Raw genomic sequence first — 24388 nt, 5'->3', positions numbered from 1 at the left:
ATGGAATCTCATGGGACCCTGAATAGCTAAAAGAATCTTGGAAAATAACAAAGTTGAAATCTTACACTTCCTGATCTCAAAACTAACTACAAAACTACAGTAATCAAAACAGTGTGTACTGGCATAAGATAGACATATAGACCAGCATAGCAGAATAGAGAGCACAGAAATAAACCCTTGCACATGTGGTCAAGTGATTTCTGACAAGGGCGCCAAGACCAGTCCATGGGAAAAGAACAGTTTCGTCAACAAATGGTGCTGGAAAAAATGAACATCCGCATGCAAAAAGAACGAAGCTAGAGCATTATGCCATATAAGGATTTAACTCAAAATGGATCAAGGATGCAAATGTAAAACCTAACATTATAAACTCAAGAGAACATGGGGGAAAGTTTAATGACAGTGGATTTGGCAATGGTTTCTTAGACATGATACCAAAGACACAAGCATTAAGAGGAAAAAATAGACAAAGTGTACTTCTTAAAAATTAAAAACTTTTGCCCATCAAAGGGCACTACCAACAGAATAAAAAGGCAACCCATAAAAAAGAAAATATTTGTAAATCATATATATGATGAGATTTTAATATTCAGAAACACAGAGAACTCCTAAAACTCAATGACAGAAAACAGGAAAAAACCCATTCAAAAACAGGCAAAGGACTTGAACAGACATTTCTCCAAAGAAGATATACAAATGGCCAACAAGCATGTAAAAAGATGCTCAACACCATTAGCTACCACAAAAATGCAAATCAAAACCAGAATGAGATTATCACCTTACATCTGTTAGGTCGGCTACCATTAGAGAGAGAGAGAGAGTAACAAGTGCTGGTAAAGATGCGGAGAAAATGGAATCTTGTGCACCACTGGTGGGAGGGTAAAATGTCACAGCTGCTATCAAAAACAGTATGGGCATGTCTTAAAAAAATGAAAAACAGAATTACCCGTGGTCCATAAATTCCACTTCCAGGTATATATCCAAAAGAACTGAAAGCAGGGTCTTGAAGAGATATTGTACACCAGTGTTATAGCAGCATTAGTCACAACAGCCAAGAGTAGAAGCAATGTAAGTGTCCACTGACAGTTGCATGGATAAGCAAACTGTGGTATATATATAATATATACAACAGAATATCATTCAGCCTTGAAAAGGAAAGAGATTCTGATGCATTCTACAACATGGATGAACCCTGAAAATGTTGTAATTAACATAAGCTAGTCACAAATGATACATGATGCCACTTAAATGAGGTCTGTAGAGCAGTCAAATTTATAGACAGAAAGTAGAGTGGTGGTTGCCAGGAGCTGGCAGTAGGGAGAATGAAGAGTTGTTGCTTAAGGTGTACATAGTTTAGATTCACAAAATGACTAAGTTCTGGAGACTGGTTCCACAATAGTGAGTTCTCAGTACACTGATACACTCATAACACTCCTGATTTATACACTTGAGAGACGGTTAAGATGGTAAATTTTGTGTATTTGTATATTTTAACATAACTTAAAAAACTTAAAAACTTAAAAGAATGCTAACTAAAACCAAACCTAACCAATCTATCTATATATATCTATTTAACTCTACTCACCTACCAATCTATCTACCTACCTACCTATCTATAAGGTACAGAGGTGTGGAAGGGTTATAAAAGGATTAATCAGAACTGCTCGGTGTCTTGACTACGGTGGTGGATACATGAACCTATACAAGTGAAAAATTGTATAGAACTTAACACCAGGGGGGGCGCCTGTGTGGCTCAGTCAGTTAAGCCACTGACTCTTGATTTTGGCTTAGGTCCTGATCTTAGGATCCTCTGATTGAGCCCTGTGTCAGGCTCTGCGCTCAGCACGAGACCACTGCTCCTTTTCCTGCTCTCCCAAATAAATAAAATCTAAAACCAACCAACCAAACAAAAACCCCCAAAACTCAAACAAACCCTAAACACCTACCCAAACACAAATGAGTATAAATACAAGTGGAGAAGTCTGAGTAAGACAGATGGATTGTTTCAATATCAATGTCAATGTGATATTATGTTGCTGTTTTACAAAATGTTACCAGTGGGAGAAACTGGGAAAAGAGTACAAAGAATCTCTTAGTATTGTTTCATTCTACTATGCGGTAATCTACAACTATCTCAATAATAAATAAATAACTACACACATATACATGGTCTAACTATGTCTCTGTATAGTAATATAAAATAAAAGCAAATATCAAAACATCAGTGGCTGTCTATAAAACTGACTCCTTATGCAGGTGATAACATGCAAATCTACAGCTAGCCATCTCTCTGGAGAGATCTGCACCTAAGCACTCTAATGAGCAGCTCACTTCTCTATCCAGCCATCTGCAGACATTTCACCTTCAATTTCTTTACAGCGGAACTCCTGATCTTCTGGCCTAAACCTGCTCTACCCATCGTCTCCCCATCAGCAAAGATCATACCGGGGACAGGAAAAGCCAAGAGACCCAACATAAAAGCCCCACTCCCCATAACTTTTCTGGCCTCATTTTCTGCCTCCTCCCCTAAACACTGGCCCCATGCCCTGGCCTCCCCTCTGTTCCTAGACTGCACAGGAGTGTTTCCATCCTGTGCCTTGCACTGGTTCCTTCCCAGATACACATTCCTTTCTTACCTCCTTTTAGTCTTTGCTCAAATGTCGCCCTCATTGAGGCCTGCCCTAACAACCCTACCTGAAAGTACTACTTCCTCAACTTGGCACAACCAATCCTAATTCTCATCTACTTTTTTTTCTTAGCAATTTCTTACACCCTGTATAATTTCCTTTACTGCATGTCTGTCTACCCCAACCACCAGAATGTAAACTCCAGGAGCTCAGGAATTTTTGCCTGTTTTAGTCACAGAGTCACCATGGTACCTAGAGCTGTGGCTTGGCAAACAGTAGGCACTCAATAAATACTTATTATTAATGGCTGGAGAAAGACTGCAGCAGAGACCCAAAATTCAAAACACCTTCAGTGTCACTAGGATCCCAATTTTTGAAAGGCAGGCTCCTCATCTCCTGAAGTGAGGACTCAGATGTCACCAAACACCTGCAAGTGGGAGGCATGGCCCTGGCCTGCTCACAAAGCCATCTGCTGCTGTTATCTCTACCACTTTCAACCACAAAAACTTCTCCCGTCTCCTTAAGCAAGCCCTACCAGGATGACATCTCATAGATATAAGGTGGCTAAGAGATACAAAACACAGCACAGGAAGGAAGCTGTAGCAATCATGCAACCATTTTGTTTTGTTTTGTTCTGTGTGTGCGTGCGTGTATGTGCATGTGTGTGCTGCCACAAACTAAAGTAAAAGAAAGCCACAGGTATATCATTTATGAATCTTAATCACTTCTCTTGCAGCATTTGCCCATGTGTAACCTAGAAAGTTTTGGTAACAGTCACTATTTCTTCATACTTTTTAAAAAAAAAATATTTTATTTATTCATTTGACAGAGATCACAAGTAGGCAGAGAGAGAGGAGGAAGCAGGCTCCCTGCTGAGCAGAGAGCCTGATGCGGGGCTCGATCCCAAGACCCTGGGATCATGACCTGAGCTGAAGGCAGAGGCTTTAACCCACTGAGCCACCCAGGTGCCCTCTTCATACTTTAAAAAAAAAAAAAGATTTTATTTATTTATTTGTCAGAGGGAGAGAGAGGGAGAGAGATCACAAGCAGGCAGAGTGGCAGAAAGAGGCAGAGAGAGAAGCAGGCTCTCCGCTGAGCAAAGAGCCCAACATGGGACTTGATCCCAGAACCCCGGGATCATGACCTGAGCCGAAGGCAACAGCTTAAATGACTAAGCCACCCTGGCGTCTCTTCCCCTTTACTTTTACAGAACAGAGATATTCTTTAAAAGTTATCTGCAAAATGGATTTCTCCAAACATCATCATCTCTTCTATACAGCTCCACTCAAAAACTAAGAGCAATTAAAAACATTTCTATGGGGGCAGGGAATCTGTTAGCTGTTTAACAATTAAGAAAATAACACTACAGTTAATAATACTGTATCCCATACTTGAAAGTTGCTGAGAGTAAATTTTAAAAGCTTTCCTCTCAAGAAAAAGAAAATCTGTAACTATGTACAGTGACAGATGTTAACTAGACTTACTATGGTGATTATTTTGTGATATATACAAATATGGAATCATTATGTTGTACACTTGAAACATTAATGCTATGTATTATACCTCAATTTAAAAAGGGGGGGGTGGAGAAAATAACCTAGAGTCTTATTTAAGTAGAAAATACAAAGCAACATTTTACCTATTCCAGTTATATGTGCAATGTGAAGTCTGAAGGGAGGCTATACAATAAAAACACTGAATGTGCTACGGTATTAGGGATTTGGCTAAGGTCTTAAAGAATGTAGATACTTTTACATTGTGGTATGTACACTAAACAAAATGTGTGTGTGTGTTTTTAAAAGCACCAAGTTATCCATTTATTTTTTTCCAAATGGTCTCAAAGGCCATATAAAGAAAGTTTTAGCATTTTCTAATTTTCCCTAAATTGAACAGGTATTCCTATAATATGAGAAATAATTTTAAGTTCCTAATCACAAAATGCTCCATTATCCAGATCCACTCATACACCATTAGACAGATGTATCCTAGTATAATTATATATGGCAATTGTCTCTGGCCAAAATGTAGATGTTTGTCCTATTCCTTAACAATAGCTCTAGCATGGAGTTCTAGTGTTTTCAAAAGGGAGAAGGTGAAGAAGCCATTTATCAAATGGGACACTGGGGGAAGCCCTGTGTGATGGCCTCATTTAGGCAACTTCGTCTAATTGAATCCTGGCTCTTCTGCTCCGTCTACTCTATTCTCTTGCTGATCTCAGTGGACAACAACCCTGCCCTTCACCTGGGAGCCACCCCATCTTATACCCCACATTCTACCCTGGTGACTCTACCTTCACAGTATGTCTGTAACTCACACTTCCTAGAGAGGTGCAAACGGTTGTATTTTGAGTTGGGAATCAATAAGAGAGTGTATCTGTTTGCTGAAATTCATTAAATTGTATACAAACTGTGCATTTTGCTATGTAAATTATACTTAAATATGTCTATAATTTACATATTTTTATGTAATTATAATATACAATTATTGTATAAAATAACATATGTAAGTTACATCTAAAAAAATAATATGTGTACACTCACATAGAGCCCAGTCATTTCTCATCAGCACTATTACCTCCATCACCACCCTGGTCCAAACCAGTCATCTCTTACCTGGATCACTGTGACTGCCTTTTAATGGGTCTCCCAGCTCTCTCCCTTGCCCCCAAACCCATCCTAGTCCCAGTGCAGAAGTCAGGAAGATCTTTAGCAGTCACATCAGAACACCATTACTCCTCTGCTCACGTGGCACTAGGAACAGAAGTCCAGCAGCCAAAAGGTCCTCCCAGTCCGTCCACAGCTCTCTCCAGCCTCACCGCTTAGTGCTCTTGCCCATCTGCTGCTCCAGCCTCACTCCAATCACAAGATATTGGTACTATTCCTCAAACCCGCCAGGCAAGTTCTGGCTGTTCTCTCTGCCTGTAATGCTCCTCCCTCAGACAGCTGCCTTCCTCACCTCCACCACGCCTGTCACGGATGCTGTGGTACCAGGCCAGTTCCCCTCCCTCCAGGAATGAAGCTCCTGCCCCCAACTGTGGGAGTGTTGGCAGCCTGTGTAAACTTCCAGCTGAGGTCTTCTCCACAGAGGACCTACCCTTAGTGGAAGAACTGCTTTGACTAAGGTCAGGTCCCCTCCCCAGGACAGCCTGCACCCAATGATTGTAGATGTGGCATTAGAAAGCCCTGGTTCTTCACCCCAATTCCGGGAAACTCATAAGGACTAGCTGCAGAGCCCCTGACAGGGTGGGCAGCAGCTTCTGCTGCACTGCACTACAGCTCAACTTCTTCCTGTCTGGCCCTGCTTCCAGCACTCCCCAATAATTCTTCCTTCCTCCATCTCCCTGTCCGCTTGGACAGGACACCCCCAGCAGACAGCTCTCCCAGTCTTACTGGCTTGAATGCATCACATGCTGCTCCTCAAAAGATCCTGCTATGCTACTTCGTTCACTGCTACATTTCTAGCATTCAGCCCCTGGCACACAATCTGTACTCATTATTTGTTGAATGGATGAATTCACTGAGTGCCTTTCTATGCAGGACCCTCTGATCTGACAGACGATGCAGCAGACCTGGAGTCCATTCCTATGATGGTCTATTCCTGGCCCTCAAATGAGGCTCACTGCCTCTTCTATCTGTCCCTCATTACGGTGGCTCTGACCGGGGCAACGTCCCTGTGAGTTGGTCTGTCCTAGCTGGGTTAATATCAAAAACAACAAGTTTTGACCTAAATGGGTTTTCCTTTTGCCAGAGGTGTTCTAAAACACCTGCTGTTTGTATCATCTACTCCCTTTCCTAAAATGCTCCCAACCCTCCCTAGGCCCTTGCTTCACACACTTCCACAGTGGCAGCACCTTCTCTACTACCACAATCCACTTCCCATCAAGGCTCAGCCCCAGAGTACACCCACAAACCAGACACTTATCCCTAGGGCTATACTGGCTCACTTGTGTAGCCCTGGTTTCCACCTGCCCTGTATTCTAGAATGTGGTCTATAGGTCCTCTCCCACCTACACACAAAAGGGTAGCTTTATTTACCTATGATCAGCACAGACCTTCTCTCCAAAAGGGTTCAAAGTTTTGTCCATAAATAAGTGAAAGATCCACATGTGTATTATCTAAGGCAAAATCCCACCCGTTTTCTTCTGAATCTTCAGACGCATTCTGGTTGTTATTATTATTTTTTTACAATCAACCTACTGTCTTCAGGCCTCACTCAGTGAGAGACAGCATGGAGAGAGCTCAGATTCCCTGAGCCTTCAAAGGTAGCAGATGCAGCAGGTATTACTGGCTTCATTTAACAAATCAGGAAATGAGATTAAAAAGAAAAACAAACCTCCTGTAACACATATTTGGTGAGCAGCAGAGCACGGAGATTCAAGAACAAGACTATCTGACTCCCAAATAAACAGCACTAATTCTCGTCCTCAAGAAGTTTATAATCTAGTTGGAACCATGAGACAAATAAATGAAAAGGCAAATAACGATAAAGATGTTCTTACATACAGCAGGGTTTCTCAACCTCAGCACCACTGGCCTTTTGGGTCAGATGATTCTTTATTGTGAGGGGATGTCCCATGTGCTGCAGTGTTCAGCAGCAGTCCTGCCCTTTACCTACTAGCTGCCAGTAGTGGCCCCCTTCAGTTGTGAAAACAAAATGTGTTTCCAGACATTGGCCAGTTTGAGAACCCTTGATGTAGACACACTGCAAGGCTTATCTTAATGACCACTGCAATCATAAAATATCACTATTAGGATCCTCCCAGCCTGTTCTCAGAGATAGGTCTGCAGTGCCCCTCTAGCAGCTGTGCAGGGCCTTTCCACACCCGCTGCTGACTTCATTATTCTACCACCCTGCCTGCATTTCCCCTTCAAGAGTACTTATTTATTTTCATCGGTGTACGTCTCAGAACGATGTCTTGAAATCCCTTCTGGAAGGACACAGGGTAGGGGAAAATATAATCCAATTATAGGGCAGGAGGAAAAACACACATCATAAAGCAAATGTGATTAACTGACAAATTACCCCAGTACCGAAAATTTGCCAAATGCCTTTATACAACAATGCCATCAAAGTGTGAGCCAGAGGCCAAGGGAGGACAAGAATTCTTTCAGTTCTGTCTCTTTTGGTTAGAATGGGCTTCCATGAAGAGCTGAGCATGAACACTGCCCAGGAGTGAAGACTTCCAGAAACTCTCAGGAGCAAAGGCCCGGGGATGGGAAGAACCACGAGTCTCAGTGAAGTTTTCTAAACATATAAATTACATTTTTCTACAACCAAAAACCCAATCATCCACTTTCTGACCAATATGTGGCTATAACCTAACTTAGAAAAGAAACTCCAAGCCCAAAATAAAATCAAATATATAAGAAATATTGTATCTAAGAACACAGAGTAAAATAGGTGTACGTGTTAACAGTGGCTGGCACATACTTCCATATACATGATAAATATTATCAGCTCTTATTGTATATCTTCAGATAGCCTTCTTATATTTGGGTACAGGGTGAAAACACAGGAACAAATCTTTATATTTCCTCAACTTTACCTAGAAGTGGAATCACAAGCCTAAGAATTTACAGCTAATATATGATAGCATCTTGAATCCAGTTTGATTCCATGTTCAAGGCTCATTTCACTGTGATACAACAAATTCAAAATTTGTTAACTTACGGGATCACCTTAGAGCAGTGATTCTCAACTGGGGCTGATTCTGGCCACGGGGGCTCTGCTACATTTGGTTCACTGGTATATTTCCAGCACTCAGCCCCTGGCACACAATCTGTACTCAATATTTGTTGAATGGATGAATTCACTGAGTGCCCCTCTATGCAGGACCCTCTGATGGACGATGCAGCAGACCTGGAGTCCATTACTATGATGGTCTATTTGGTTGTCACAGCTGTGACACAGTGTGTGTGGGTGGTGGTACTGATATCCCGATGGGTTAAGGCCAGGGATGCTAACATCCTACAACACACAGTATGGTCCCCACAACAATTAGGTGGTTCAAAATGTCAATAGCGCTAACGTTGAGAAACCCTTCCTTAGAGGAAAGGTCTTACCACTATTATTAGCCAGGAAAATGGAGACTGAAAGTATGCTTACATCCCAACAGATATTTCTTCCTTTGCCTTTAACCTGCTTTATTCTAGCTGTCCTCTCCACTATGACTGAATGGACACTGCTACCACAGGGAAAATACTGGGCTCTCTGCTCCTTCCCTCTTTGGACTCCCAGATACCAGAAAAAGTATATTCAAGCCACAGAACGAGTCAGGAGATATGAATGCAGAGTCAGGAAGCCAGGAAGTGCAATGATGCACTCTCCACAGCACCATGGTCTTTTGGGTTTGTTAGTCCAAAGTAAGCATGATTTTACTGGCCACCACCCACAACTCTGGTTTCTGGCTAAGCAGCCCCTGCTCCCAACAGCTCCCACTATTTACCAGTCTTTAAAAGACAACTCAGTAGTGATCCAGATTATTATCATGTCCTTCAGGACAGTGGTAATTTACCCTGACAGTCCTTCTGAACACTTGAAGAGACAGACCAATTTCAGGAGATTTTAAAAGAAAGGAAAGTTAACTCCTATCCTGCCAGAGTTTCAATTTTTTTTATTACTACCTCTTAGATTTCTAAAGCACTTTATAGCCTGGGGAGCATTTTTGTGTCTACCTTTGCAACCAGAGATCACAACTGTACTGTGAAGAAACCAGAGCAAATTATCATCCTATTCCATTCTAGGACCATGGAGGGAGAGACTGCAGCAACAAGAGGCCAGGGCTCAGTGCTCTGTCCACTCTGCCAGGTTGGAATGTTTGGCTGCTGGCCTGATTGCAGACTCTCGCTCATTTGTACCTAGATAATCGCTTAAGCATCTTGACACACTTAATGCTTACATAGCATAAAACTTGTGTCCTATTATCACAGAGTTAGAAATTATATGTCAAGAGATAGAAGAAAGACTAAAGAAGGGTAGATAGTACACAAAAATTGATCTATGGGGTGATTTTGGGGTCCTGGGATCAAGCCCCTTCTTGGGCTCTGTGCTCAGCAGGGAGTCTGCTGGAGGATCCTCTCTCCCTCTGGCTGCCCACCTACCCCAGCTTGCCCTAACTCCTGCTCTAAATAAAATAAATAAATCTTTTAAAAAATGATTCAGGGACACCTGGGTGGCTCAGTGTGTTAAGCCTCTGCCTTCGGCTCAGGTCATGATCTCAGGGTCCTGGGATGGAGCCCCGTATCAGGCCTCTGCTCAGCAGGGAACCTGCTTCCTCCTCTCCCTCTGCCGGCCTCTCTGCCTACTTGTGATCTCTCTGTCAAATAAATACGTAAATAAATAAATAAAATCTTTTAAAAATAAATAAATAAATAATCCAGACAAAGCATTTTAAAACAAAAATTCCTTTAGATCTTCACTTACACAGCAAAATTTTTCCCTTCCTGACTCACGAGCACCATAATTTATAATCACTGAACATTTGCCCAATTCTCCAGGGAAAGATCTACAAACTACACATCAGGGAATGCTCTTGGAGATCAGCACTTGGAAAAATCCAACTAAAGTTCACCACTTTTGCTTTCATGCATAGTAAGTCTAGTTGTGTCTTTGTAAATTACGGAAACCTCAGCTTACCTGTTGCAACCAATGTTTACCATATACCCTTTGTGAGAAGGTACTGCTGAATGTGGTAGGGAATACAGAGGGGAATGTGGCAGTCCCCTGCCCTGAGAGAGCATATGGAAAGTACACACACAGGGATTGGGCACATCTAGTGGAATAAAACAGGAGGAATGTCAACAACAACAAAAAAGGTGACCTCATCTGGACCCTGAAAAATGAGAGAGAGGTCATATAAGAAGACAGAAGGAGAAAATACTTCTGACTGAAAGAACACAGATGTTCAATTCAGTTGTGGTAGTGGACAGCATCATGGGATTAAGTTCAAAACTAAAAAGCTCCACATGTATAAAAAAGGGGCCTTACTTGCTCTCAAAGAAAACACTAGCTCCCTCTAGTCGCCTTGCAAAGCAGATATGAGGAACAAGACAGAATCAGGGTGACCCTTTTCCTGTCAGCACAGACAGGCTGGAATCAGGGATACAGGCCCTAGGCTGGAGGAGTTCTCCTTGGGCTTAGTGCTGTCAGCAAGAGGATGGGGGTCTCTCCCCCCTCACCTCTCCGGGGAACAAAGACCAACTCCTGCAGCACTTGTGCCAACAGAGCACAATTATGACAAACTGCTCTACCAGTTTTGGGGGCTCATCTGCACTCAACCAGAGAACTAGGAGAGTCTGTTCCCCCAGGGTGCGCTTTGGGACTACCGCCACAGGGTTAAGGAAGGCCCTATCCTAGATCACCCCTTGCCCTACAGGCCCCAACGCAAGCCACCCTGATGTCTCAGCTCAGCATAAACGTGGTTCGTTCAGCTGGGGGACCAAGCCATAGTCCCCCAAATGGGGGCACTGTCACCAGATTCAGGCTTCTGGCAGGAGCGGTAACAGTCCCACCAGCTGGGCAAAGACATGCAGATTGCAGATGTTCACCCCGCCACTGAAAAGCCACAGAGGGGACTGGGCCCCAGTTTCACACACTGGACCATCTGAGCACATCCTGGCTGCTGTAGACGAGTGGCAGGAGCTGGCTGGCGCCCAGGGACGCTCCCCGGAGGCAGGCCGCGGCTCCTCCACGGACCACGGGTGGGCGACCGAGGGCTCAGAGCAAGTGCCAGGAGTGAGGGCGGATTCGCTGAGGACAAGCGGAGCACGTGCCCATGCTCGCCGGCTTCCTCGGGAGGAGGGCAAAGTCCGCTCCCGCCGACCCCGCAGTTTGGGCACCGGGCGCGTCGGGGGCGAGGAGCGCAGGGCCTGCGCGCTGCTCCGACCCCGCTCCAGACCCCGTCTCGACCCGCTGCTCGGCCTTTCGCGAACCCTGCGCGCACTCACCATTGTGGTTGACCCAGGTCGGCTTCAGGAGCTTCATTGTTCGGCCGCCGCCGCCGCCGCCGCCGGGCTGAGGCGAGAGCCGCGTCCCTCAGCGCGCCCGGGCCATGGAGCCACCGCTGCTGCTTCCTCCCGCGCCGCCCTCCGGCCGCCGCCCGCCCCGCGCCCTCAGCGCCGCCTCTCCATTGCCGGCCCGCGCCCCCCTCCGCCGCCACAGCCGCCCCCCGCGCTCGGCCGCCGCCGCCGCCGCCACAGCCGCATCCCCTGCGCCGCTCCTCCTCCGGCGGCTCCCGGGCAACGCCGGAAGTCACGGCGCGCACCTGCCAAATCGCCCCGGCGGGAAACCGCACCCCACGCGGACGGGGCCGCCCGGGCTTCTTCGCGGGCAGGGGCAGGGCAGTGTGACCCCACTTGGAGCCCGCCCGGGGCGCGGTCGCAGACAAGGGGCTCGACCAGGAGGGCGTCTGGCGAGCTGGGCCTCGAGTTGCAGTCCGGGCCGGCGAAGCCAGGAAGGGTCGGGATGGCGTGAACGGCCCTCTCACCAGCTCTACCTCGCTGGTGCCGAGTCCGACTAATTAGCTAGCTTCCGTCATTCATCAATACGCGTTTGTTGAGCATCTCGCGAGCGCCAGGCCACGTGCCGGAGCCGGGATGCTGTGGCCGGCAGTGGCCGGGGCCTCGGAGTTCGGACGAATGCCGGGAGGGAGCTAGCCCTGAGGGTTGGGACGGGGGGTGGTCGCTGGGGAGACCGAGACGAGTGCGTTTAGGGAGATCGGGACCATTTACAGAGACGTAGGCACTTGTACCCGGAAAGACGCCCTCTCGGCCACTCTGGCTGCACTGCGGGGTCTCAGCTCTCGCAGGGACACAAGCCAACTAGCTAGCGCAACCGCTGATGGAGTTGCACTCTCAGCAGCGAAGAGCTCGCAGCGACCCGCAGACACGGAAGTGAGGACGCAGAACTAGGTGCAAGAAGCTCGGGGCGTGCCCGCGCGCTGCCGGGGCGTGCGGGGCGGGGCCACGTCGGGGGCGGTCCAGGTTCAGCCCAGCCCTCAGTAGCCGGAACGCGGGAATGCGGAGCGACGAGAAGGCCGGAACTTTGAGAGGGGCACTGCGGGCCGGACCGCCAAGGGGCGCGCGCCCGGAAGCAGCGGGTTGACTGCCAGAGGGGTGATGGCACTCGCGGCGCTGGGGGTTTCCGCTTGCGCTCTGCGCTCACGGAGTTGGTGAGTGCGGACCCCGGCAGGGTCGTGGGGTCTCTAGCCTGTGCTCTCTCGCCGACCGCCCTTGACCACTTTATCTGAGGGAGGAGCTAGCTGATCGCGCCTCTTCCTGTAGATGAAAATCCAAGGGGGAAAAAAAAAAAAAGAAAAGAAAATCCAAGGACCGTGGCGAGCAGGGACTCTGCCCAAGTGCTCTCTGGTGTGAACGGGGGATTTTGGCAAGTCTCCCACGTTGACTTGTCACATCCAGCAGTTACCAGGGCCCCAGGTTTTAAGGGTAGCATAATTTTTTTGCTCTTTTCCTGTTTAATGAGGAGAATCAAGATATTTATATATCCTTTTGTCTTTTTCAGGCTCCTGGGAACGTGGCAGACACAGATTAGAGATACCCACCAGCGAGCTTCTTTATTGTCCTTCTGGGAACTAATTCCCATGAGGTAAACTACCCTGGGCCCGACCCTTTGGGGGTGTCTGCAGGAGACTGATGTGCATATGAACAGAACAAGACTACAGGACATTTGGTTTGCAAAATTACTCGCCTGCAAAATATCTTGGTTAAATTTACTATTTTTAAAAGATTTTGTTTATTTGACAGAGAGAGACAGCGAGAGCGGGAACACAAGCAGGGGGAGTGAGAGAGGGAGGGGCTTCCCCTGACCAGGGAGCCTAATGCTGGGCTCAATCCCAGGACCCTGGGATCATGACCTGAGCTGAAGGCAGACGCTTAACGACTGAGCCACCTAGGTGCCCCTCTTGGCTAAATATAGGTAGATGCTTTTCTGTTTTTCAGCATTCTGCATGTGGAATACTGCTGCCTGTAATCAGAAAACAAAAATTAAATATAAAAATGGTTTTAAATAGAAATTAGTTTTAAAGGGATTGTTGTACGTTTTAAAAGACACAGCATAGATATCTGATTTCCCAGAGAGGACTAGGGAGGCATGAGGATTAACTTTTCCACCTAGGAGTCTGGATGCTTTCTAGGGACTTGATTCACAAGGCTCAGTCTTGATGCTAGAAGATTTACTTATTTTCTTTCTTAAGATTTTATTTATTTGTTTGAGACAGAGAGTGAGCCCAAACCAGGGGAGGGGCTGAGGAAGAGGGAGAAGCAGACACCCTACTGAGCAGGGAGGGCCCCCTGGCTGGCTGTGAGGCTGGAGCCCAGAACCTGGGGATCATGACCTGAGTGGAAGGCAGACGGTTAACCTACTGAGCCACCCAGGGGACATAGAGGATTTACTTATTTTTAATAGTATATTATCTCCATAGAAGATCTGTTCCTGAGTGTACATTGGACTTTTGTGAATGCTCTAGGATGCAAAATTTGTTAAGAAATCCCAAAAAGTAAAGAGAGACCTACCAGTCACTTTTATTACCAAATGACTTTTACAAATCACAAATCCAGGGTTGCCTGGGTAGCTCAGTTGGTCAAGGATCTGCCTTCAGCTCAGGTCATGGTCGCAGGGTCCTGGGATTAAGCCCTGCATTGCACTGGGCTCCTTGCTCAGAGGGGAGTCTGCTTGTCCTTCTCCCTCCCCCTTGCTCATGCTGTCTCTCTCACTCTTTATCTCAAATAAATAAAATCTTTTAAAAAAAACCACAAATCCATTTAAAATGTGAGTAATGATTTTCTAATTCATCAGTTTGGTATTTTTAGTTTCCATTGCAATCCCAAGACACACCCGAACCCAACATGAAAGATGAGTACTTATTTTTAATTTATACCCTGATGGCCCATGAAGTTTTCCTAGCCCTTCCTGGGTTGCCAGTGCCCACGCAGTTCTGACAAGGACCCTGGGTTGGAGGCCGTCCCCTTTCACACTCAGCTCAGGAAGTTAGACCCACGTATAGTTCCTTCCCCGGTGGAGAGCACAGTGCAAGTTCCGGGCACCTCACCTAGCACCGTGTCTCTCAGCAGGTTTGCGAGACTGAAGAGGAAAATGTCTAATGTTTGCTTTATCCATTAGAGCAGAACCTCTGCGAAAGAAGAAAAAGGTAGATCCTAAAAAAGACCAAGCAGTAAAGGACCGTCTGAAAAAGAGGATCAGACGACTGGAGAAAGCTAGCCAGGAGCTAATTCCCATTGAAGATTTTATTACACCTGTGAGGCTCTTGGATAAAGCAAGGTAAGAGTTCTCTAGGGCCGAGGTTCTCAGGACAGAGTTCCATCATCTTCAGGTAGTTGTATCTGCATTTCACACCCGTGAGGTGAGTGGGCGTGGGCTGACTAGGTCCCAGTCTGAGTCCTCTTCTCCTTGACTGTTTTGTGGGAGGTGGCGAAAGCATTCCTGGGTGGTGCTCCTGAATGGCTGACATGGGAAGGAAACTCAGAATAACTGTTTGATAAGCCAGTTCATGTTGTTGCTTTTTTGCAAGCTGAGTTTTAGCTGTGACTGGTAACTTGAGCCTTGGGTCTGCAGCCCTTGCCTCATCTTGATGGTAGAAACCCCTTAGCCTCTAGCTTTATGGTACAAATGCTCACAGTTGGGATGTGTTGTGACAGGCCTGGCTGGGTTGCTGCCTTGTAAAAAGCGTGTACCATTTATAAAGTAACAGCTTGCCATACAGGTGGGACAGAGCAGGTGGCTTTTTTGGTATTCTGTTGGTGATCTGGGCTCCTTGGGACTTGGGTGTCCATTTCATGACACCACTTAACATTTCCACACTCACCAAAGGTAGTCTCAGCCTGGGGTAAGGGAAGGGCTGCCAGTCTTCTTAGAGCCTCACTATTTCTTGTATCCATGTAAAGCAAATGGCACTGGCTTCCAGCATCAGTTGCATCCGCTACCACATCATCATTCCGTTATTTAATTTATCCCTAACTTCCATGTTTTCCCCCAAGTCCCATCTCTGTCTGGCAGTGGGGATGTTTTGGTCGTAGGCAGTCACCCAGCCCACCTGGCCAGTGAGATCGGTGCTTCCCAGCTTTACACCTTTGGATTTGTGTGTTCCCAGACAGCGGCCTCCTGTGGAGCTTCCCTTTGAGGAGAGTGAGCGGAGAGCTCTGCTTCTGAAGAAGTGGTCCCTGTACAAGCATCAAGAGCATGAGAAGGAGAGGGATGCCATCAGGACCATGCTCAAGTCCCAGCAGGAAGCTCTGCAGGAGCTGCAACTCATGTCCCCAGAGCTACATGCGGAGGCCACCAAGCGGGACCTCAGTCTGTTCCCCTTTGAAAGAGAAGGACCAGATTACACGCCACCAGTCTCTAACTACCAGCCCCCTGAAGGCAGGTACCATGATATCACCAAGGTATACACACAGGTGGAGTTTAGGAGGTAGAGCCGCAGGCACCTGCCCGCAGAATACTCTGCCCTTTAGAGCCAGGAGGATGAGGGCTCAAGCTTGCTTGTCACAGAACCAGGCATGCTATGAATAAATACGTTTAATCAAGTGTCTCTGTCTTATGCTTGAGTCAAAATTAATTGACCTGAAGACTGATGGATGGTGCCCTTGTCTGGTACTGGGGAGAGAATGACCAAGACATTTACTGCTGCTCCCCAGTAAAAAAGAAGATTCCAGTTGTGTGGGGTAGACACCACCAGCAAGAGGCAGTTAGGTACCTCAAGAGCAGAGAAGGATGTGCAGACTGTGTGCTGTGCGTTGTCTGTGTACCTGTGCAGACAGGAGAGGCTGGGCCTTCCCACTGGGGAAATGGAACACGGGACCTTCCCCACATCTCTGGCAGGGCCAGCTTTGGGTTTTAAGCTGGGGAAAGAAGTGGAAGAGAGTGGAGCAAGTCTGGCACCCACTACTTAAAGTTGCTGTGCTCCCTAGGAGGGCATAGCACCCGACTCTTGATTCAAGTGTTAGTCTGGAATAGTGAATGTGTTAGTGTGCCAGGGCTGCAAGAGCAAAGTACCACAGACCAGGGGCTTAAACCACAGAAATTTGTTTCTCATAGCTCTTGAGGCCAGAATTCCCAAGATCAAGGTGTTGGCAGGACTGGTTTTTCCTGAAGCTGTTCTCCTTTGCTTGCAGAAAGCCACCTTCTGCCTGGGTCCTCGTAGGGTCCTCCCTCTCTGCCTGTCTCATGTAATAAGGATACTAGTCAGGTTGGATTACGGCCCAGTATTATGACCTCCTTTTAAATTAATTACCTCCTTAAGTACCCTATCTCTAAACAGTCCCATTTAGAGATACTAGTGGTTAGAGCTTCAACACAGGAATTTGGTGGCAGAGGGTGGGGGATGAGGAACAACACAATTCAGCCAGAAATAGTGAAGGTCCAGTGAGCCAATAGAGCCATTTCTCCTAGTGACTTGCATTGCTACCTCAGAAAGGGTTTGGGTTTTTCACCGCCTTAGTGCAGATAAACCAAGAAAACATTTCATTTGAGGAAGAATTCAGATTGTTTTCTTCTGGTATGGGGTTCACTTTTGGTTTAAAAACTTACTAAACATTTTTACTGGATAAAAACATTGCCTAAGGATTCTAAGTTCATTAGTTCTGTCTTTGAGACAAACACTGAATATGGCCACTTTTCACAACCTCACTGCTCCCTTAAGGTCCACACCACTGCCACCTTTTGTCTATTCCACTGCAGCAGCCAACTGATCCCTCCATGTAGCCACTTCCCCCCCACCCCGCCCTCCCCTTACCCCCTCCCCTGACTCCTCTGCACAGCAACCAGAGGGCTCTGTAAAGCACAAGCCAGGGCAGGCATTTGGCTACTCACCACCCATGATCACACCTTACAGACCCCCATCCACCTTCCCCCCATCAGCACATGGCACCCAGTTGTTCCCTGTGGACTGTGGGCTGCTTCCCCTGTAAGGCTCAGGCCTCTTCATCCAGGTCTGGACTTAGATGCTGAGGCCTTCCCCACCTCCCTGTTGGTTTTTGTTTTTCTTGTTTTGTTTTATTTGTCAGAGCACAAGCAGCGGGAGTGGCAGGCAGGAGAAGCAGGCTCCCTGCTGAGCAAGGAGCCCAATGTAGGACTCGATCCCAGGACCCTGGAATCAGGACCTGAGCTGAAGGCAGATGCTTAACTGACTGAGCCACCCAGGCGCCCCTGCAGGTGCTTTGTTGTAGTGCTTTTCAAACAATAGGTTTCATCCATTAGGTTATATAATCAATTCATGGGGTCAGGGCCAGCAGTTATAACCTTTTATTTTGAAGTAGTTACAGATTTACAGGAAGCTGGAAATAAAGATGCAAGGAGGGGCTGTGTGTGGTTCTCCCAGCCTCCCCAAGTGTTAACATCTTACACACCACATACAGTGTGTAAGAAAGAGACTGACATAGGCAGAGCCCAGAATGCATCCAGGTTTCCCACTGTGTCTGCACTCATCTGTGTGTATGTCTAGCATTGCACAATTCCATCACACATGCAGCTCTGTAGGAGTCAAGGTTCCATTACCACAGGATCTCCTTACGTACCCTAGCCACATCCACACCCTCCTTCCATCCCTAACCCTTGGCACCATTAGCCATTCTCCATCCCTATTATTACATCATCTCACCAATGTTACATAAATTCAACTATGTCATATAAACCCATTTAAGATTTTTTAGCTCAGTATAATTTATTTGAGCTTCACCCAAGCTGCTGCACATACAGCAGTTTCTTTTCAGTGGCACAGAACTGCAAATGTCAGTGTATCACACCTTGTACAGATAAGGACTGTTTTGTGAGGCTTATTTCAACCATATATGCAGTATATAAAGTATGTACAAGATCATAAAACTTGTTACGGGTTTCAGGCAAAAAAATTGAGAGCTGCTCTATCTTCTCACTGCCCATTTTCTTCACAGCACTTACCATTGTTTTAGACTTATTTAATGATGTTTAAATGTTTATGTCAGGCCCCTAAGCTCAACTGGAACTCTTTGAAGGCAACTTGCCCATTTCAAGAGTGCAATCCCAGAGCCGAAGGCCCCACCGGGCAGTGTAGCAGGTGCTCAGATGTTGGGAGTTAAAAGTTAAAACAGGAGCAGACGTAGGAACATTCTGTGCAGCAATGATTACCTGTCAGTAAGACTTCCTCACAGAGAGAGCATTCAGTGGCCGGCAGACTCCAGCCCTAAATAAGCACATAGAGAATGTGGATCCCTTGTGGTGAGCCCTCAGGACTGCTGTGCCGGCTGCCACTGCAGCACCACTCCCCGCCCCCAGGAATCCCAAGGGATCATATGCAGATTGCAAAATTCCAATGTCCCTTCCAGTGTTTCAGAGTGAAGAGAATGCCTGTAGCTCCCCAGCAGCCTTCCCACTCTCCTCCTTGGCTGGAAATGCTCCAGAAAGTAGCCACAGACACAAGGCAGATACCCTGGCTGACTCAGATATCAAGACACCCACCCTGAGATAGGCTCTTCTTTATACTCACCCCTCTGCTCCTGGGCTCCTATATGCACACCCCCCACCACTCACAGGTACATGCAGTCACAGGGAAGGACCGTTGGGGGCCTGTGTGCAAACGCCCCTACCACTCAACGGGTACACACACACACACACACAGGGAGAGGCTACTGGGGACCTATGTGTAAGCCCCCCCCCCCAAACACATACCCTGGTACACAGAGTCACAAGGAAGGATCACTGGGGACTTGTGTGCACACACCCCTACCGCTCTTAGGTACATACACAGGGAGAGGTTATTGGGGCCCTATGTGCAGATCCCCCAAAATTTACAGGTATGTGCAGTCACAGGGACTCGGGATAATACAGGATGACAGGGCAAAATCTAATTTTTAATTTGTGCCTTTCTGAAGTGATGGGATTATTTTGCCCCCCAAAATGAGTTAAAAGATGTCTGACCTACTGCGTGTGGCCAGGTTGGGGCCCAGTCGTGAGGAGGGTACTAAAGTGGCAGCTTGGCCAGGAAGAAGCAGAGAGGCTGCGGAGCACACAGCCAGCCTCACCCTTGGCACCATGCCACAGGGCCTGCTCTGCAGCCACGAGATGCTAAATCATTTCGTTAGTGATAAAAAGACCTCTTCAAATACTCGAGTTCTTGTTGGCTCACATGCATATATTTTAAAAACACCTACAGGGGTGTAAGTACACAAAATTCCCATACTCTCTGAGCACAATAATGTCAGATGCTAAATCTAACAATCTCAACTATTAAATTGTGGATTTAATTTTCAGTCTGTTTGAAATCACATGTGTGAAATGGCATTTGAGATAATTTACAGTTTCTAAAACCGACCAAGGGAAATTTTAAAGGAAGGAGACTAAAATCCCATGCACCCTGGGCTTGGGTTTCTTGAGCCAAGAGTCTATAATCCCGTTTAATGAGAGACTGTGTATTCTGTAGCTGTGTTCGTTTCTTAAAAACCAAGAGGCCTATCTCCTACGAAGAGCAATGCCGCAGATGAACTTAGTGAGTGGGCTAATAACTCCGTGTAAGCACCAGGGGCTGGCAATGCACACTGTCACCAAGCCAAGACCAGGAAAGGTGTTCCCCACAGCACGACCATTTAGTTACCTCATTAGGAGCCCCCCCCCGCCATGTGTCCACTTGGGTCAGGTCTACTGCTCAAGAGTTTACCTGAGAATGCTGCTGTCCCTGGGAGTGGAGCATGAACTGGCCTGACCTGGCTGCTCACTGGGATCTGTGGTGGTGTTTAGCATCCTGGGAGCTGTGCGGTGGGCGAGATTGTCTGCCCGAGCAAGGCAGCAGCGGGGGTGGGCAAGGAGTGCTGGAGACCCCGGGCTCTGTGTTCTAAGCCGAGTGGAAAATTCAGGGACCCACTAGACTGAGCCGGTCACTGTCCTTAGGGTCCTGCGACAGCCCCACTTGAAACAGATGAGAGGAAGCCGTTCCGGAGTGCTCATCACTGGTCTTTCTCCTCCTGTGGTAGAGGGAGGTGCCAGTCTGCAGGAGGGCTCTGCCTCAGGGCCCACACCAGGGCGTGCTTCCGTGTAGCCTGGACTCTTGCACGCTCGCTCTCACAGAGGGACCGCTGTGCAAAGGAGACCCCCGGTCACTTCTGGCTCACGTCGCCCCTATAACTCCCTTCTCCTCAGCCCCCTTCCGAACAAGCTGGAAAAACAAAGCGTAAGGCACATACCACTCCAGAACTTGGCTGCTTCTACCTAATAAACCTTAGCGATTATTCCATACTGAAACACAAAGATCTAGATCATTCCTTCTCCTAAGCTACTGTGAAAACTATTGTACAGATCACCATCATTTGAGTAAAGTTTAAAATGTCTTCTTCTGGGCCTCAGGACTTGATGCCTTCAGTTCGACCTGCTGATTTACCTGCAGATTTACCTGCTGAGACCAGCATGAAGCCAAGCTGAGAGGAGAGACAAGAGTCTGAAATAGTGGCCTCCGTGGGGAGAATGAGGTAAGAGAGACATGCCCAGGGAGCTCTGGACAGGGGAGGAGGAATCCAGACAAAAGACAATAGGTACCACTCAACCAGCGGGCTTTTCTCTATTACTCTCTTCCCAAAATAAACACGGGGCAGTACCTTATAACCATGAAAGGTGCACTTGGTAGGTGCCAAGCACTATGTTGGCCTTTTTACAGATATAATTTCACCTTCTCTATCTCACTGTCTGTCTTTGCACAAGCTCTACGGTCTTAAACAGAATGTTTTTGTTCTTACTTAAAAAGCAATCAGAAATGCACAGGATATGAAAAACTCCCAGACCTCTGTCCCTGTGGTGAAACTAACAGCTTCCCCAACACAATTTTAGACCCAAATTTTAGTGCTAATAGTGTTTCCCTAAAGATGGAATAATCTACTGCCTAGTGTACTTCCATGGTTTATTACTAGGTATACTACAGGTACCTTTCCCTGCCCAGATAGATTGCTATCTATTTTTTTTAATGGCTAAGTTGTACCCCACTGTGTGGAGGAAGTTACTTGATTACACGTCTACTAGCAGCATTTAAGATGCTTTCAGTGTTTGTACTATCATAGTGATGCAGCAGGTATTTTGAACTTTTTTAAAAAAGATTTTATTTATTTATTTGACAGAGAGAACACACAAGTAGGGGGAGCATCAAGCAGAGGGAGAGGGAGAAGCAGACTCCCCGCTGAGCAGAGAGCCCTACGTGGGGCTTGATCCCAGGAATCCTGCCTGGGATCATGACCTGAGCTACTGCAGACACTTAACTGACTGAGCTGCCTAGGCACCCCAGATATTTTGAAGTTTTAAATGCACTGTTACCCAGTTACTTCCCAAGGATGGACTTCCAGAAGTAAAATAAGGAGGTCAAAAGGTATCCTTTTGACAGATAATCAGGATAAGTCAACACTCCACCAACACTGCACAAGGGCCCCTGACTCTCCAAACCCTTATCAACACTTCTGACATTTCACTGGGCAGAAATCACTTGTCATTTGACCGTGTATACCAAGTCATTTAATTTTCTTTTTGAGTGAATTCCTTCTTTGTGCCTTTTGTCCATTTTTTAAAAAGATTTAAAAAAAAAACTTACTTATTTGAGAGAGAGAGGGAGAGAGAGAAAGCAGGAGCAGGGGGAGGGGCAGGGGAGAATTAGGGAGACTGCTCAGCAGGGAGCCTGACACGGAGCTCCATCTCAGGACCCTAGGATCATGACCTGAGCTGAAGGCAGATGCTTAAATGACTGAGCCACCCAGGCACCCCCTCTCCCCACTTTTCTATCCTGAAATCATCCCCATTTTTGTGATAAGAAAAGCTCTTACTGAGCTCTCCCTAAAAAAGTTATTAATTTCTTGCCATATAGACTACAAGCTATCGTTCCCAATTTTTTGATTTCCACTTATACTAGACCTGTCATCATTTTCTTTTATACAGAAGCTTGGTTTCCACATCTGTTTGTCTGTTTCAATAATCACATACATTTAACCATGCTGAAACAGCTGCCAGCCCTGCTGGATCTTCTTCCCCCTTCACCATGAGCACTGCACCCTCAAGCTTCTCTTCATGTCCCCATCCAAAATAGTTCCAAGGCACCACTACCTATTCTAGACTGGAATGAAAGTGCCAGAAGGGCAGGGGCTCTGTTCTCATTACTCCTCTATCTTTTTTTTTTTTTTAAGATTTTATTTATTTATTTGACAGACAGAGATCACAAGTAGGCAGAGAAGCAGGCAGAGAGAGAGGAGGAAGCAGGCTTCCCGCTGAGCAGAGAGCCCGATGTGGGGCTCGATCTCAGGACCCTGGGATCATGACCTGAGCTGAAGGCAGAGGCTTTAACCCACTGAGCCACCCAGGTGCCCCTCATCACTCCTCTATCTTTAAGAGCTCCCAACATGATAAATATTTGCTGAATGAACAGAAAACCAGAACCACCTCCTCACTGGTCTCTTTGGCCCTCCATAATACACTCTCCCACCCTGGCAGTCAGACTGATAAATATCTATACCTGTATATGTGTGTGTGTGTGTGTGTATATAGATATATATATACACACACTTTTTTTTTTTTTTTTTTTTTTTTTAAAGAGAGGGAAGGGGAGGGAGGGGTGACAGGGGAGAGAGAAAGAAAGAGAGGGCGCGAGAGAGACACCCAAGCATGCTCCCTGACCAGTGCGGAGCCTGATTCCACAATCCAGAGATCACAACCTGAGCCTAAATCAAGAGTCTGTCACCCAACCAACTGAGCCACTCAGGCACTCCCTGCCCCGCCCCTCTTTTTAAGTAGGCTCCATGCCTAACCTGGTGCCCAGTGCTGGGCTTAAACTCCTGACCCCGAGATCAATACCTGAGCTGATGTCAACAGTCAGACGCTTAACCAACTGAGCTACCCAGGGCCCTCAGACTGATCTTTTCAAGATATAAATCAGATCATGCTTCCCATGATCTGTAAACCCATCTTTAAGGCCCACCAGGTCCCTGGTACCTCTCTAGCCTCATCCCCTACCCCTCTATAGACCACCGTGCTTCTACTCCAAGCACCTGATCCTTCTTTGTGCTCCTCAGATGCGCCCCGCCCTGGGCTGGGTGAAGGCTGTTAAGGCTGGTTCCCGGTCTTTCAGGCCTCAGTAATATCAACTCCTCTGCAGGCCTGCTGAGGACATTAATGCTGTTAGGGGATCCCTCCTCTCTCTCCAAACCACTCTACATTCTCTTCCTTTCTTTGTTCTTCAGTGTCTGAAACCCCCGTTGATATACTAATATTTGTTATTTCTCAAAAGAAAGGAAGCACAACCAAAGGGGGGACCCAGACAGTACTCCTCTCCAGCGCCCCCGAGCCTGGAACGTGGGGAGGGTGTGGTCCGTGCACTCCGACGCCGGGGCAATGCACCCACGGCCCAGCGCCACCCCCAGCTCCCCAGTGCACCTGGGCCTCCGCGCTCCGGCGCTCCTCCCACTCCCGGCAGCTGGCCAGGTCGCGCCACCACTGCTCGCAGGCGGGCCATTCGCCGTGGACGTAGTAGTGGTGCAGGAAGTGTCTGGCGCTGCGGCAGAGCTTCCACTCCGCGCGGTAGACTTCGCAGGGGCGCGGCGGCTGCAGCGAGAAGCACGCCTGAGCCAGAGGCCGCTGCACTACCCGCCTAGGGACCTCCATCCCGCCCCTTCCTTGGGAGAAGCCTCGGGTAATCCGGTCGTCCGGCCCAAGGAGGTCCCTGCACGTCCCGGGCGCCCCTAGCACTCACCCGCCAGCCTCCACGGTCAGCCATGTCCGGGCGACTGCGGAACCCC

General features: G+C 47.3%; 3 protein-coding genes across 10 annotated transcripts in view; 1 reads left to right on the top strand and 2 right to left on the bottom strand.

Annotated features, from left to right (window-relative positions):
• The window catches only part of HIRA (histone cell cycle regulator), an 82227-nt gene extending 70516 nt beyond the window's left edge, over positions 1 to 11711 (bottom strand). For all 3 annotated transcript variants that reach the window (XM_080822036.1, XM_080822035.1, XM_080822037.1), the window contains exon 1: positions 11573 to 11711. In XM_080822036.1, coding sequence (XP_080678162.1) covers positions 11573 to 11609 — 37 coding nt within the window. In that variant the 5' untranslated portion in view covers positions 11610 to 11711. The remainder of the gene's footprint in view (positions 1 to 11572) is intronic.
• A 206-nt stretch (positions 11712 to 11917) lies between these two features.
• MRPL40 (mitochondrial ribosomal protein L40) lies at positions 11918 to 16199 on the top strand. Its single transcript, XM_080822034.1, has 4 exons — positions 11918 to 12795; positions 13146 to 13229; positions 14763 to 14921; positions 15751 to 16199. Exons 1-4 carry the CDS (start codon positions 12743 to 12745, stop codon positions 16073 to 16075), a joined length of 621 nt encoding a protein of 206 aa, XP_080678160.1. The 5' UTR covers positions 11918 to 12742; the 3' UTR covers positions 16076 to 16199.
• A 3658-nt stretch (positions 16200 to 19857) lies between these two features.
• LOC308354536 (synaptic plasticity regulator PANTS) lies at positions 19858 to 24388 on the bottom strand. Of its 6 annotated transcripts, XM_080822031.1 has the most exons (3): positions 24343 to 24388; positions 24027 to 24194; positions 19858 to 20704 (listed from the first exon to the last, which is right to left on the bottom strand). In XM_080822031.1, the coding sequence occupies exons 1-3, from the start codon at positions 24364 to 24366 to the stop codon at positions 20576 to 20578; spliced, it is 321 nt and encodes a 106-aa protein (XP_080678157.1). In that variant the 5' UTR covers positions 24367 to 24388; the 3' UTR covers positions 19858 to 20575. The 6 variants fall into 6 exon arrangements, 5 of the variants coding, with proteins under 5 accessions (XP_080678157.1, XP_080678155.1, XP_080678156.1 ...); XM_080822029.1 differs by lacking the exon at positions 24343 to 24388 and having other exon boundaries at positions 24027 to 24278; XR_013967872.1 differs by lacking the exon at positions 24343 to 24388 and having other exon boundaries at positions 20639 to 20704; positions 23642 to 24278.

This window comes from Martes martes (genome assembly GCF_963455335.1).
Source record: "Martes martes genome assembly, chromosome: 13".
Classification (NCBI taxonomy): domain Eukaryota; kingdom Metazoa; phylum Chordata; class Mammalia; order Carnivora; family Mustelidae; genus Martes; species Martes martes.
Note: the sequence above shows the minus strand (reverse complement) of the source record. Positions and strands in the feature narration are given on the sequence as shown.

What these genes read in the sequence shown, in the direction of transcription:
- MRPL40 (XM_080822034.1), top strand. Translation starts at nt 12,743, where the DNA reads ATGGCACTCGCGGCGCTGGGGGTTTCCGCTTGCGCTCTGCGCTCACGG. An exon ending in GCTCTGCGCTCACGGAGTTG is followed by an intron (nt 12,796 to 13,145) that starts GTGAGTGCGGAC and finishes TGTCTTTTTCAG; the next exon opens with GCTCCTGGGAACGTGGCAGA. An exon ending in AGGCTCTTGGATAAAGCAAG is followed by an intron (nt 14,922 to 15,750) that starts GTAAGAGTTCTC and finishes GTGTGTTCCCAG; the next exon opens with ACAGCGGCCTCCTGTGGAGC.
- LOC308354536 (XM_080822029.1), bottom strand. Translation starts at nt 24,254, where the DNA reads ATGGAGGTCCCTAGGCGGGTAGTGCAGCGGCCTCTGGCTCAGGCGTGC. An exon ending in GCCGGAGCGCGGAGGCCCAG is followed by an intron (nt 20,705 to 24,026) that starts GTGCACTGGGGA and finishes TCCTTTGCACAG; the next exon opens with CGGTCCCTCTGTGAGAGCGA.